Genomic DNA, 13,355 nt, shown 5'->3' on the forward strand with positions numbered 1-13,355 from the left:
TTACAGTGGACATGAGAATTACACAAGTCAGGGCTCTCTAATTGCTGGGGAATTGCCCTTTGCATTGAATTTGTTTTCAAAGATGTTTTCTAGGAATTTCTCTGATCTCTTAAAAATTACTAGATAGGAAATTTCCTGTTGTGTAAATTTTGAAGATAATGAACTGGCCTGAAAGTGCATAGAAATAAAATAAATAAATAGGTATCTGAGATAGTAAAGAGGGAAACACACAGATAGAGCATTTATATTTCAGTTTTCTCATCAAAATGAACAAATAATTGGCAAGATGAGAAGACAACAAAAACCTATTTGTTGCAATACCCCCACCCCAGTGTTCCTTCTGTATTTTTGTCATACAGTGTTGAAGCCAACATCTTTGCCATAGTCTGAAGTCAGCTGTTTATGAGAACACTGAACTTTATTACACACAGTTTTACGTTCAAAGAGTTTGAATCACATCCCAGAGGGGGAAAATCCTCCATGCTATTTTTGAGTCATCTTTTCTTGATTAAAGGAAGTTTCCCTTAGTACCCTACTTCTGACAAGCATCAGTATCTGTTGTGGAGGGAATGAACAGTTTTTCAGATGGCTTAATCAGAGACATGCTTCTGGACCACAAAGGGTACTGGTTGCTTAAAGGTATTACTGGCTCCTTCTTTGCTTAGATCTTTGCCTCATTATTGCCACACAGGTACTAGAGCTACAAAGTGCTTATTTGCTCTGGTAGGGGATCTCCAAAAGAGCAGGAGTAACTTGAGGCAGTTACTTGTTTGCTTTAACAGTATTTTTTTGCACTTGTAAGTGTTTGGTTTTGTTTAATCAAGCCTGCTGATTTTTCTAGCACTTATCAGTTGGCACAGAATAAATTGGTGCTGTGATAATATTTGCTAATCGCAGAGCAAGTGTGTCTTGATGCAGGAGAGTGCCAGTGCTTGAGATGTGGACTAGCAGTGCCCAGTTAGGTGCTGAGTGTGGACCTTAGGGCTGGGCAGAGCTGTTTGCTGTGGGCTTGCTGAACCTGCTGTTCTCTGTGCCCCAGCATCGATGACGGCCTGCAGGTGAAGATCACGGACAACGCGCTGTCCCGGGACCTGTTCCCCATGGACTACCACTGCCTGGGGGACAACGAGAACAGACCTGTCCGCTGGATGGCTCTGGAAAGCCTGGTGAACAACGAATTTTCCAGTGCTAGTGATGTGGTGAGGTTTTTTCTCCCTCCTTACATTTTGGAAATGTGTTTTGTTGACATTTTTCTCTTTTATCAGCTGTTGGAGAATCACAGAATCCCAGAATAATTTGGATTGGAAGGGACCTTTAAAGCCTATTTAATTCCACCTCCTGCCATGGATAGGGACACCTTCCACTGTCCCAGGTTGCTCCAAGACCTGTCCAGCCTGGCCTGGAACACATCCAGGGATGGGGCAACCACAGCTTCTCTGGGCAACCCGTGCCAGGGCCTCACCACCCTCACAGGGAAGAGTGGTGAGGCCCTGGCACAGGTTTCTTCTAAATATCCCATCTAATGCTACCCTCTATCAGTGTGCAGCCATTCCCCCTTGTCTTGTCCTTCCATCCATTGTTCATAGTTCCTCTCCAGCTCTCCTGGAGCCCCTTTATGCATCAGAAAGTGCTGTGATGTCTCTCTGGAGCCTTCTCTTCTCCAGGTAAACCCCTGAGTTCTCCCAGCCTGGCTCCAGAGCAGAGATGCTCCAGCCCTTGGAGCATTTCTGTGGCCTCCTCTGGACTCACTCCAGCAACTCCAACATCCTTCTGATGTTGGGGACCCCAGAGCTGGAGGCAGGGGATGATGGCACTGGATAGATAACAGTGGCTTGTTCAGAGCAGCATCTCTACTCCCACTCCTGCATCAGCTGTTCATGGCAGATGGTTCAGGGGTCAGTCAGGCCCTTCATGCACAGCAGAAGTGCCCCTTGCTCCCTGTTCCCTTGGGAGCGCTGGTAGGCAACACAGTCAACTTCAGGGAGCTGCACTGGGACTAGTCTGCTTTTCATAAAGTATCCCAACTTGGAAGGGACCCACAAGGATCATCCAGTCCAGCTCCTGGCCCTGCACGGGACACCCCTACAATGCCAAATGCTCCTGGAGCTCTGGCAGCCTTGGGGCCGTGCCCATTCCCTGGGGATCATGTTCAGTGCCCCAGCACCCTCTAGAAGTCAAGGTGGACATCCATTATTCACCTTGTGCTCTGTCTGCTCAGCACAGATCTGGTCAGGCACAGCTTCCCTTGATAAATCCACACTGGCTGTTCCCAGACATCCCTGTGCTTCACAGACATGGGAATGAGCTCCAGGATGCTGGTGTTTGACTGTGTGGCCCATAGTCCCCCAAATCCCAACTCTTCCAGAGGATGCCTTCGTTCCAGTGGCCAGGAGCCTCTCCCAGCTGAGGTGACCTTTCAGAGATTAGAGCAGTGTTGCAGTGACCTCACCCTGTTCCCTTGGTGCCCTTAGATGCATCCCATCCAAGCTAGTGGTCTGGTGCCAGTTTGGGAAACTTTAGAGAAGTTCTGGTTGGTTTTTTTCCTCCATGGTCTCTGTACTAGTGCTGCAGCCATGTAAACAAAAAAAAGAAGGAAGGAAGGGAAGGTGCCAGTTGCTCCACGTGTGTATTCATTGGAAAACACCTGGGGGTTTGTGTTATACCAAACTTGAAGACAGAAAAGGAAATGGAAGTTGCCTGTAAAATCATGTTTTTAGAGAGCTAAATGAACTCAATCAAATGGTGGTTTTTTTATTTTTACATTTAAAAAAAAAATCTGGGACATGAAAGCAATTATTGTTTGTGAGGACTGGGAAATCAAAGCTTATGTAACAGCAGCAATGAATATGGAATTTTATTAGGATGAGTAAACCTCATTATTGTAACCATTTTTGAAAAATCCAGTGCAATTCAGCATCTCTTCCAGCCCATTTTAACCCAGAAGTACTTTTTTCATTGCTTAGGGATAAATGCCACCCACCTTTTAACACACAATTCTAACTGCAGACACGTGGCCATCTGAGTTTTGTAGAGTCCAAAAGTGAACAGTTGTTCTGGGTGTAGAAAACACCATGTGCCCTAAATATCAGCTTTGCATCTACCTGGACTCCTTTCACAAAAAGCTGATGTCAGATGTTTTTGTGGGTTTGGTAGGAACAAACGCAGTGATCCATTGCATGTAACAGGGAACGGGTGATGAAGTCTGGTACAAACAGTGTCTGTGTATGCAGAGATGCCATGGGATGTGTTCCAGGCTTGCTTTTTGGATGACTTTCTTTCAAATGTGTTCGCTGGTTTGAAACTTTCCCAATAATATGTTGCTCCCTTGCCAACAGCTCTATCAGTCAGCCAGAGTGTAGGAAAACAAACCACGATTCCTGCTGAATCTTAATTCCGTGTTTTTCCTGCTGTTGGACATGAAACTCTGCATCTCTTCATGCCATTTTTATGCAGATACCTATGGAATTAGAACAGCTGTATTCCCAGAGTGGTTTTGCTTAAATCACTCTCTAGCTCATCTTCATGACCACCCTTGTGCTTCAGCACTCTTCTCCACTGCAGCTAAAAAGGGGCTTTATTTCCTTCGGTGGCTATTTGGAGTGGGGCCACATCTGTGCCCCTGCCCTTCTCTGCCCTTCCCACCTGAAAATATCCCTTCCCTATGGCTTGGGTCAAGGCAGTGGTGGGATTTCTCTTAATTAAAGCAAGAATCATGCGAGTCTTGCATGATTCTGCCCCTTTTTAATGAGTGATGATGTGTAACTTGAGTAGTGAGTCACGAGCGTGCAGTATCAGCCCCATCTCTGGTCTCCTGGGTCTCTGGATACCAGATAATAAATAATTTTCCTTGTACTCAGCTTGTGTGTGGATTCATAGATGGGTTTTTCATCACTTTAAGCTCCTTTTGGCAAGGGCTGCCAGCTGAATGTGTTGAATGCTGATCGAGCTGTCAGGTTTACTGAGATGAAATCTCTTTTTTTTCCTGAGTCCTATTCTTGAGCATACTCTCCAAATATACAGATGATTTGGAATAAAAAAATTATAATTTCATTTCTGATCCTTTGAATTTCGCAGACTTTTTTGAGGACTCTTGAGGCATTTTAAAGAAGTAAAATGTAAAAAAGTAAATAACAATTTTATACGAGACAATCATTCACTGTTCAGTATTGTTTAGATTTAGGTGTTCTGTAATTTCATGTTAAAAAAATGCATGATTTTTAAGCACTGATATCTTAGTGCAGTAAGATTTTAAGTTTAGTTCAGCTTCATGGAATCACAGGTTGGTTTGTGTTGGGAGGAACCCTAAGACCATCTGGATCCTACTCCCTGCCATGGGCAGGGACACCTTCCATTATCCCAGGTTGCTCCGAGCCCTGTCCAGCCTGGCCTTGGACACTTCCAGGGATCCAGGGGCAGCCACAGCTTCTCTGGGCAATTTAACACCAGTTCTGTGATTTTTCATTAGCCCAGTTCAAGACGTGTCGAATTTGGTTATATAGAGCATTTATGTAAAGCTTTCTTACTGTGTGTAATCTTCCTTAAAGCTGATGCTGTGCCCTGGCTAGAGGAGCTCTGGGGGTTCAGGATGTTATGTTAATGCCTGCACTGTTCCTTTTTCAGTGGGCCTTCGGGGTGACGCTGTGGGAGCTGATGACCCTGGGACAGACCCCCTACGTGGACATCGACCCCTTCGAGATGGCAGCTTATTTAAAGGATGGCTATCGAATAGCTCAGCCCATCAACTGCCCCGATGAACTGTGAGTGCCTCTGCTGGGGAGGGAGAAAGGTGCTTGGGGTGTTAAGCCAGGCTGCCCAAAGAGAGAGTCAGGGCTGCCTTTCCTTGCCTGTTTGTTCTGCCTGTCAGACAAACCCTGGGGTAAACATTGCTCATGGAGCTCTGGCTCTGGGGTCCCCAGCATCAGAAGGAAGTGGAGATGATGGGGCGAGTCCAGAGGAGGCCATGGAGATACTCTGGTGGCTGGAGCCCCCTCTGCTCTGCGCACAGTCTGGGAGTGTTCAGCCTGGACCAGAGAAGGCTCCAGGGAGACCTTTGAGCCCCTTCCAGTGCCTAAACAGGCTCCAGAAAAGCTGGCAAGGGATGTGGGACAAGGGGTAGAGTGACAGGACAAGGGGGATGGCTTCTCACTGCCAGGGGGCAGGGTTAGATGGGATATTGGGAAGGAATTCCTCCCTGTGAGGGAGGTGAGGCCCTGGCACAGGTTGCCCAGAGAGGATGTGGCTGCCCCATTGCTGGAAGTGTTCCAGGCCAGGCTGGACAGGGCTTGGAGCAGCCTGGGCTAGTGGAAGGTGTTCCTGCCCCTGGCAAGGGGTGGGACTGGATAATCTTCAAGGTCCCTCCCAACCCAAACCATTCCACGCTTTTATAGCAGTTGAGCAATTTCCAGTGAGCTATGTACTGCTCCTTCCTGGGTTGCCATGGGTTATGTCCTAAATCAAGCCAGGACCTCTTGCTCATCAAGCCAGGACCTCTTGCCCCTTTGCTCATCCTTGGAAGGAGCTGTTCAGCATTATGAACCATAAGATCCACAGCTCCTTGTCCCTCTCTGGTTGCTCAGCCAGTTTCCCAGTGCCAGATGCTGTTTTGCTTTTTTGGCTGGGGCTGTGTTTGCCTGACAGGGCTCCCCCGTGCTCCATGTACCTCTGTGTTGCAGGTTTGCTGTGATGGCCTGCTGTTGGGCCCTAGATCCTGAGGAGAGACCCAAGTTTCAGCAGCTGGTGCAATGTCTCACTGAATTTCACGCAGCGTTGGGAGCCTACGTCTGAAACAGCAGCAGAAGATGGAATTCCCTGCTTGGGAGAAGCCATGGCATCCATCTGCAGCTCCATGCATCCCTCGGACTCGCACACGTGATGTGTATAAAGCAACACTACAGGGAGAAAGCACTTCTTCCAAAACACTGTGCCTTAGAATGCCTTAGTAGTCTCAAGTTTTTTTGTAAGACCTCTTGGTGTTGAATATTTTCTAGATATCACTTTTGCTAAGTTAAATTGAGATCTTTTGATTTGCCATCAGGATTTGTAAAGTGTAGAGATAGTGAACTGAAACATGAGATTTGGATGGACTTTGCACTCTGACAGCAGACACATGATTTTTTCAGAAGGGTTTATGGAACTGGTAGAAAACTGAGGAGAGGGGAAATGAAAAAAAACACACTGCAGAAAATTTTCCCTGCTTTTAACAAAATGTTGAAACTGAATCTTTCTGACCAGCTCTAGTGTTTGTACTTGTATGTATCTGGAATAGCTTTTTAGTATCAACTTCTTCTATTTTGAGACAACAGCACATTATGGTTGGATCCACACATCTTACCTTTTTAACCCATTCACAAATATTCTTTGGAAAAGCTGGTCTTCAGGATACAACATCTCCTTTCTAAAGCGATGATGTAAAAGTGATCCCTGTTTACCTCATACAGAGAGTGGTGAAAGTGGGGTAAGAATGGTGCCCCTCCTTTCACATCAAAGGATTTTTGAGATGGTTTTATGTGCTAACTAAAGGCCTTCAGAGAAGCGCCAGAGCAGTCCCTGTGTGGGAGTCTTGTCACCTCAGGCTTCTGCCCCACAGTTTCTCTTGTTCAAAAAGGTACTAGTTGTTTTTTATGGGCTTTTATGGCCTGAAATGGGCTTAAATATATAAATATATATTTGTAAAGACACTTGCAGAGTAAAGAATGTTTTTCTATTACACCTAATGTGAAAGCTTGGTCCCTCACCTTGCCCTGTGTGTGGATTGTGCAGGTTGGTGGTGGTTAGGTTGGAGTTGGCAGGAAGAGAAGGGGGATTACCTGCCTTCCAGTGGAACTGCTCCCTGCGACTTCAGATATTATCCTGCTGCCTTCCTTAACCCAGAGATCCATTCCACCCCGGGCTGTTTTGAGTCGAACGTTGCTTAAGAGGACTGAACGTGTTTTTTCAGCAAAATGTGTGATAGATTCAGGCTTTTTCTATATGTAACAAAGTTACTTGCAGGATAGCTCCTGGGTCTCCTGGTGAACTGTAGGCTGCATCCTCTGCCTGGTGGCACCACAAGGAGGGTTGTGCTTCAGCAGTGTGGGACATGAAAAGTTGCCTTTTGTCTCTCACCATCTGTAGCTGAGCACCTGCTGCCTTGAGTATTTGTGCAACTGCAGGGGTGGGACACTGCCCTGACAGGCTCCAGAGCCATCGGAGCATTTTAGGAGACTGCTGTGCAAGTGTGAGCAGCTGGATCTGGCTGGGTCATGCAGATGTGCACCTTCTGTTCTTTCCAGAGTTGTGAACCTTGCTGAAGAAGATTAATCCTCTCTAATTAGTGTGACACGAGGCAGAGCCTTGTGTGGTCTGTGTCCCTCAAAACGCCAGAGCTTTCCTGTCTGTACTCCAGGGTTTGTTACCTGTGGCCACAGACCCAAGTCTTGCTTTATCCTGGAAGGAAATTCTCCTGCTGGCTCAAGTTTGGGCATGTTGTGATGGGCTGTGCTTGCCTGACAGAATTGGAACTGGTTTTGTTTGGTTGAGTTTGGAGTGGCCGAGTCTGGGGACAGCAGCAGGGCCTTGGGTGTGTGGTCTCTCCATTCTGACCTGAGGAACTGGTACCAGTGGCAGGATTTGGTGGTGACGTGGGTGTTGAAGTCAGCAGTTCCTGACATCCAGGTCGGTGTTCCAACAGGATCTGTGGAGATCACAGCTCTGAAAGTGAGGTTGGAGAACAGCCCAGAGTGAAAATGATCCACCTCTTCTGTGTGCCCAGGGCAGAGTCACGTGCACACAGGATGTGCATTGTGCAAGTTCTGCTCACACCCCAGCGGTGTCACAGGTGACATCTGACCACGGTAGGCTGGACATGGCTCAGGGATGTGCTGCACCTGAACCTGCTCGACTCGGAGCTGTGGGAGCGGGAAGCGTGTCAGCTTTCCCTTCCCTAGGCTGCTTCTCCCCTGCCTTCATCCTCAGAGGCTGGGAAGTGTTTCACCATGGGTTAGGGTACAGATACAACTCTTCCTTTTGGACATTTGCTTTCATTTAATCAGGGTTCATTTACAGGATGAGGCTGCCAGCTGCTCCACCCCAGGGAGTGGTGGAGTTCCCATCCCTGGAAGTGTTCAGAAAGCAGGTGGATGTGACACTTGATGGTACAGTTTGTTGGACATGGTGGGCTCTGGTCAAAAGTTGGACTCAGTGATCTTGGAGGTCTTGTCCAACCCTAATGATTCAATGCTTCAACCATAGACATTCTGCTGATAGCAGAGCTACCTCGAGTAGATTCCTTGCAGGAATTTGTTGTACCTAAGACTGCAAATAGCTTTACTGCAGGGATTTTGCTGCATGTGCTGTACCTTAGCTCCATGGGCTTTTGGGGAAACTCTTGAGGAGCACATCACTTGGGTAGAAGATTGGAAAGACAAACTTCCTGGAAGAAGAATATTGTTGGTAACTTCTAGTAACTTAAAGTATGTGGAAGAGTCTCAGTGTGACCCTGGAGAGAGCTGGATGGAGCATGGCTGGGAGGTGAGGCAAGGAGAACAGAAATGATGATTAAGATGAAGAATAGAAATCTGTAGTTACATGAAAGAAGAAATGGGGAAGACTGTGGCTCCCAGTTTTTTTGGTTTGTTTTTTTTTTTTTTTTCTTGGGAGGGTAATGCCACAAGTCAAAATGAGGCAAGAAGGAGTAAAAGGCAAGAGCTTTTGAGCATTAAGTTGGTGGCTTAGGTGGGAAGCCAGCTGAAGGACAGGGTGGAATGGGTTTCTCTTTGAGGACCAAGGGCAGAGTTCTTGGGTGAGCTCAGATGGAGGAGTGATCACTCTGAAGTGAAGAGAAGGATCAAACCATGAGGAGAGGAGAAGGCTGAGAGCAGACAGGGCTTCCTGAGTGATGGGTTGAGAGCTGTGGAGGTGTTCAGGGAGATGAAGGGCACGTGGAAAACAGCACTCAGAGAATGGCTGCTCTGTGGTTTCTCCATGTATCTCAAGACACCTTGGAGGATCAAAACACTTTTCCTTGTTCAGCTTCAAGTCCTTTGTTTCCCACTGTAGCTGTGTCCAGATTGGCAGCAAAGGGCAAGGCTGAAATAGCAAAAGAAGATGGGAATGAGGAGGCAACTTTGTTTTATTTATTTTCTTCCCTGGAGTTTGACACTTGCAATCAGCACCCCAGAGTGTTCAACAACCTTTGCGCTGGGATCTGAGAGGCCTTCCAGCTCTTCTTCCTGGAAAGACTCATGTGTTGTGTGCTCTAAACTACAGCATGGAAGGGTCAGCTGGTGCTTGTCAGAGGCAAGTGGCAATACTGCCAAAACGGTGGAATTCCTCTCAGGGCACTGAGTTTAAGCATTTTTTGTGGTAGCTGATGGATGGGAATCATTTTGAAGAAAAGGAAGATTAAAATCAATAAGGAGAAAAAGTCACCAATCCAAATGCCAGTGTTAAAACTCTCACCTGACATGTGAAGGGTGTCCATGCAATCCCATTGGGAAGCAGTGCCCTTGGAGTGTTTTGTGCCTCACATCAGGTATTTTATCAGCACAACACATGCAAATGATCCATGGATTTTGAGTGCTTGAGGATGTGGCAACTCAGCTTGAGAAATGCCTGTCTGTCAGTTGAATTCCTGCTGGTGCCAGTGGATTATCACAAGATGCTGTTTGATCTCAGCACAGAAATTTCAGTGAGGAGCCATTGAAAGAAATTAAAGAAATGTGTTTAAAACAAAAGAACTCTGAGAACTAATGTGAGGGATCCAAGTAGCTCCACTGGCACCACAGAATGCCTGATAAGGAGTCAGCCTGGCAGCTGGAATCTGTGGAGCTGCTGCTGGGGGAGTGAGGCACATAATGCCCTGGCACATCCAGGTTCTTCCAACCAGATAAGGACACTCCTGCAGCCATCCATGGGCTCCACACAGTGATGCTCCTGGTAATTGCTGCTTCCTCACGGGTGAGCATGTGTAGAACCTACCTCTGGGAGTGCCTTGCAAATATCAGATGGAAGTGGCATTGCAGAGAGGGAGTGTTTTGGGGTGGAGGGAATCTGCTTTATTCTTGATGGCTCACCTCGTTCCTGCAGGGAGTGTGCTGTGCCTGTCCCGACCTTAGGCTGGGTCTTGCTTGGAGCAACATCTAAGTGCTGCTGAGAAGGAGTTTCTGTTGCTGTGCAGGAGCTCTGAGCAGGAGGCAAGGTTTGGCTGGAAGATTTGGGGGGTGTTTTGGGTCACTTTTTGGCCTGATTTGGTGCTGAGTGTTGTACTCAGCAGAGCTTGGCGTGTTCTTACATGGCTGAGCTTGATGTCCTGCTGCCAGACATGGTGTCTTTGCAGAAGCTTCCAATGAAAACATTCTTCCACTAAAAAAATCGAAGAATTAGACAAAGTTAAACAAAAGAACACCCCCAAGTGTGTTTTTGATTCATATGCCAGCTTCTGTGCATTCCTAGAGTGGGAGAGGCTCAATCATCATCCTGTCTCCTCCTCTCCCTCCTTTCTGCCCCCGGCCCCTTCTGCAGCTCCATACTCCCAGCTTCCACCTGGGTTTCTTAAACAGGGTGTTTAAGAAACATCCCATAGCTTTGGACCTGGTGAGCTGGGTTATGTGTGGGAGAAACCCTCCAGGATCCAAGAACTCTTGCCTTGCCTTGCATCCATTGTGGAGCCAAAACACAGAGCAAGCAACCAGAAACCCTGGCACTGGCTGGGCTGCAAGGAGTCCCCCAGCCCAAGGAGTTTGGCCCATGGGATCAGACTGGAACCAGCTGGTAAGAGAAGGATCTGTGTGGTTCTGCTCACATTACCCTGGAGATGACAAGATGTCTGGGGCCTGTCCTGATGTGGGAGAGATGCAGAGCAGAGGCTGGCACTTGAGGCTTGCTCTTGGAGCTGTCCAACACCTTCAAACGAGGCATTTTCACTGTTGGAATGGATTTGAAATCCCAGTTCTGTGCAGATCCCAGGCTTGCCTGCCCTGTAAAAGCCAGTTCTAAGGGTGGAAGTTAGGGGAGGTGGCTCCAATATATTTGTGATGCTTCAGCCTCTGGAATAGACCTGGAGAAGACTGGAAGCTGAAACTGTGAGTGCTGTGTGCATTTCTGCTGCAAAACTTGGATGAAGTCCAATCAGAATCTCCTTTGGATGTGCCTGAGATGTGATAGCCTGTGTAGGATGCAAATCAAGTGCTGCAGCCAACATGTAAAAGCTGTTTCCCAGCTTACCTGGTCCTGAGACTGCTCAGCCCACCCCCTCTGTGTCCCACCTCATTCCAGGCAGCCTTGGGTCAACACTGCTGCGAGCACGTCTTGGTTCTTGAAGCCCCTTGCCCACAGAGAATCCAGCTGTTCTCAGTCTTTCCAAATGGAGCAGAGCTGGTGGGACTTGTAGATAGAGCTGCCCTCCAAGCCTTGTCTCTGAGCTAGGAGAAACGCAGGGGTGGATACACCTGTGTAAACCTCCCCTCTGGGGTCAGGATGAGGAGACTGGGGCTTCAGCCTGGAGAAAAGGAAGGTTGTGTGGAGATCTTAGAACAACCTTCCAGGATCTGAGGGGACTACAGGGAAGCTGGAGAGGGACTCTTTGTTAGAAACTGGAGTGACAGGATAAGAGGGAATTTATTCAAGTTGAGAGTAGGTTTAGATGGAATATTGGGAAGGAATTCCTCCCTGTGAGGGAGGTGAGGCCCTGGCACAGGTTGCCCAGAGAAGCTGTGGCTGCCCCAAGATCCCTGGAAGTGTTCCAGGCCAGGTTGGACAGGTCTTGGAGCACCCTTGGCTAGTGGAAGGTGTCCCTGCCCATGACAGAGGCTGGAAAGGGATGAGCTTTAAGGTCCCATCCAACTTAACATCCTGGGATTCCATGCAGGGGAAGTGCCATGCTGGGGGTGATTCATGCTCTACAAGGAAAAACAAATGCATTGTCTGTCTGCGGTGATGAAAATGGGACAGAGGTTGGGAACAGCTCTCTATGAAATGCAGAATGACGGTGAAAATAGTGTTTGACAAAAAAGGCTTCAAGGAATAGGGAAGTGGAATGACTAAACTTGTCTTTGCAGACATGTCGAAGTCTTAGGAGGTGAGGAGACAGGAAGCTGCTGTGGAAAGAGGATATTGATACCATGGGTATGATGAAAGGATAAGCCAAGCAGGGAGATGGTCAAATACCAGGGAAGAATAGCCATGTTGGCCTGACAGTAGGCTTCAGGCACTGCGTTGGGTAAATGTTGTGTTTGGAGCATCTCTTTTTATGTATAAACAGTGTTTAATGGAGCAGCTGGACAGGACACCCCTCAGGAAGAACCCAGGTTTTGTTCTGGCTGATGCACAGGACCAGGTGTGGAATTAGTGGAGAGCTGCTCTGTACCAGTGACCAAACAGGGGTTGGATCTGTAGTCCTGCTGGGCAGGGAAAGAAAAAAGAGCAAGGCAGGTGAAAAACAGGGAAAAAAAACCAATGAAAAACAAAAACACACAAAAAATCCCACAACTAAATTAGTTTTTAATTTTGAAAGAAATGGTGGCTGAGGCTGCCTTGCTGAAGGATTTCTAGGAGCATCAAGAAATGGTGGAAGAAGCAAGGCCAGGGGAGACTTAGATTGGATAGTAGGGAAAATTTCTTGGCCAGAAGGATGGTGAGACATTGGAACAGGCTACCCAGGGTAGTAGTGGCATTCTTGTCCCGGGAAGGCTTTAAAAGCTGTGTGGATGTGGCACTTGGAGACAATACTATTAGAGGTGGGCTTGGCAGTGTTTGGGTGGGGTTGGACTCTATCATCCTGGAGGGCTTTTCCATCCTGTTAGTTGTCAGTTAACTGGAAATAGCACAGGGGAAATTAAACATGGGGAGAGGGAGTTGCTGGCAGCTTCTCTGGGGTTCATGGGAGTGGGAAACTTGTGCTGCATCTCCAAGGGACCCTTCTGTAGGGTGCCATTGTAGATTAACTACCATATTTTACTTCTGTAGCAAAGGAGTTGTTTACTGCGGGCTGAGGAGACCATTGGCCTTGAGCTCTTACAAAACCATGAAGGGATGGTGAAAACCCACTGAAAGGTTTGCTGGTTTGAGCCTTTCTCCTGCAGGATGGTGCTGGCAGCTGAGTTGTGGGCCCAGCTGGTCTACAAATGCCCTTTGTAGTCTGGGCGATGCCAGCAACTCGTGTGGGAACCAGGGCTGTCTCCATAAAAAAGGTGTTTTCAGTGCCAGCATCCAGCAGAAATCCCAGTTGTTGCTCTTGGAAGACAAGTGAAGCTTCAGGTGATGTCGTGTCAGTCCTTCCTTCTCCAACGTCATGTTACCTCAGGATATCTTGGTCCTACCTGCAGAGGCTATTCCTAGCTTTGTTTTGGCACCGTTGGGATATAACAAAGGACGTGGAT

At 47.6% G+C, this 13,355-nt stretch overlaps 1 protein-coding gene across 1 annotated transcript in view; it reads left to right on the top strand.

Annotated features, from left to right (window-relative positions):
• Positions 1–6,677, top strand: part of RYK (receptor like tyrosine kinase) — a 55,916-nt gene extending 49,239 nt beyond the window's left edge. The window contains exons 13-15 of the mRNA XM_068201156.1: positions 1,040–1,199; positions 4,621–4,757; positions 5,673–6,677. Coding sequence (XP_068057257.1) covers positions 1,040–1,199; positions 4,621–4,757; positions 5,673–5,784 — 409 coding nt within the window. The 3' untranslated portion in view covers positions 5,785–6,677. The remainder of the gene's footprint in view (positions 1–1,039; positions 1,200–4,620; positions 4,758–5,672) is intronic.
• Positions 6,678–13,355: the final 6,678 nt, after the last annotated feature.

The sequence above is a fragment of the Anomalospiza imberbis genome, chromosome 10 (assembly GCF_031753505.1).
Source record: "Anomalospiza imberbis isolate Cuckoo-Finch-1a 21T00152 chromosome 10, ASM3175350v1, whole genome shotgun sequence".
NCBI classification, from domain to species: domain Eukaryota; kingdom Metazoa; phylum Chordata; class Aves; order Passeriformes; family Viduidae; genus Anomalospiza; species Anomalospiza imberbis.